The sequence below is a fragment of the Melampsora larici-populina genome (genome assembly GCF_000204055.1).
Source record: "Melampsora larici-populina 98AG31 unplaced genomic scaffold MELLAscaffold_34, whole genome shotgun sequence".
Classification (NCBI taxonomy): Eukaryota; Fungi; Basidiomycota; class Pucciniomycetes; order Pucciniales; family Melampsoraceae; genus Melampsora; species Melampsora laricis-populina.
In genome coordinates, this window is record NW_006768798.1 from 528,368 (window position 1) to 529,331 (window position 964).

Here is a 964-nt window from a genome sequence, read left to right on the forward strand (position 1 = left end):
CATATATGGAGTTTGATCTTGTTGCACAAGAACCTTGTGCTGTAATGCCAACTGAGTCATGGGAGGGCTTGATAAGTCCAAAAGTGTGCAGTTGTCAATTCAGTGCAGACTGGGTGGTGATCCTAGTCTCAGACTGGAGGGGCCAGGAAAATCCACTTGTGACAAAAGACAAGGCTGCATAGGTAGCAAATTTGAAAAGTTCTGGATTTTGTATTCCATCCAAGGCACACTTCCGCATCTTCGGCCAATACAGAAGAGGTGATTGTCCAGACAGACAATTTCCATCCAACTGATCCACTGAAACATTATCTTGACATTCCTGTGAGGGAAGATTGAAATTCAAAATCAGTGAGAAACACCTTCCAAATGGGTTGATAAGATCAAGAAATGTTGTGGGCTTACACAAGCCAGTTCACTCATACAAAAAAAAAGCCATTTCAGGCCCTCAGTATCCACCTTGGCAAGTAACAGGTCCAGTTTTCTGATGATTTTGTTGCAGGATTCACGTGGCTGTTGCCTCCAATGACTGTAAATTGTCAATAGCATCATCTGAATGCCAAAAATCATACCCTTGCTGCTGGCCCCATCCAAAGAGTCCATAAAAGTATTGAATTGTTGAAAACCACTAGAAACCAACAAAGAAGCTGAAAGTTTGAGAATTCAAATATTTGTCGACTTTTCATTATCAGGACCAAGGACATAGCTATCACCCAATGGTATTCGACATACCCCTGCCAAGATGAAGTTGGATCTTGAGGAGCATCTTGGAGGGACCTCAAAATGGACAAGTCCGAGATTCCCTAAGGGGAGACTCATACACTCGACTCATCCTTTAAATCCACACACCACCCTGTGAATCAAAACCCACCACTGTAGCAGGAAACATACTACACCACCAAAGATCCCACCCACCCTCATCCTATAAATCCACACACCACCCTGTGAATCAAAACCCACCACTGTA

At 43.4% G+C, this 964-nt stretch overlaps 1 protein-coding gene across 1 annotated transcript in view; it reads right to left on the reverse strand.

Moving 5' to 3' along the window:
- Window positions 1–546, reverse strand: part of MELLADRAFT_109128 (uncharacterized protein) — a gene marked incomplete at both ends in the record, with an annotated part of 1,208 nt that extends 662 nt beyond the window's left edge. Inside the window, 2 exons of the mRNA XM_007413069.1 lie at window positions 157–319; window positions 403–546. Coding sequence (XP_007413131.1) covers window positions 157–319; window positions 403–546 — 307 coding nt within the window. The remainder of the gene's footprint in view (window positions 1–156; window positions 320–402) is intronic.
- Between the last annotated feature and the right edge of the window lie 418 nt (window positions 547–964).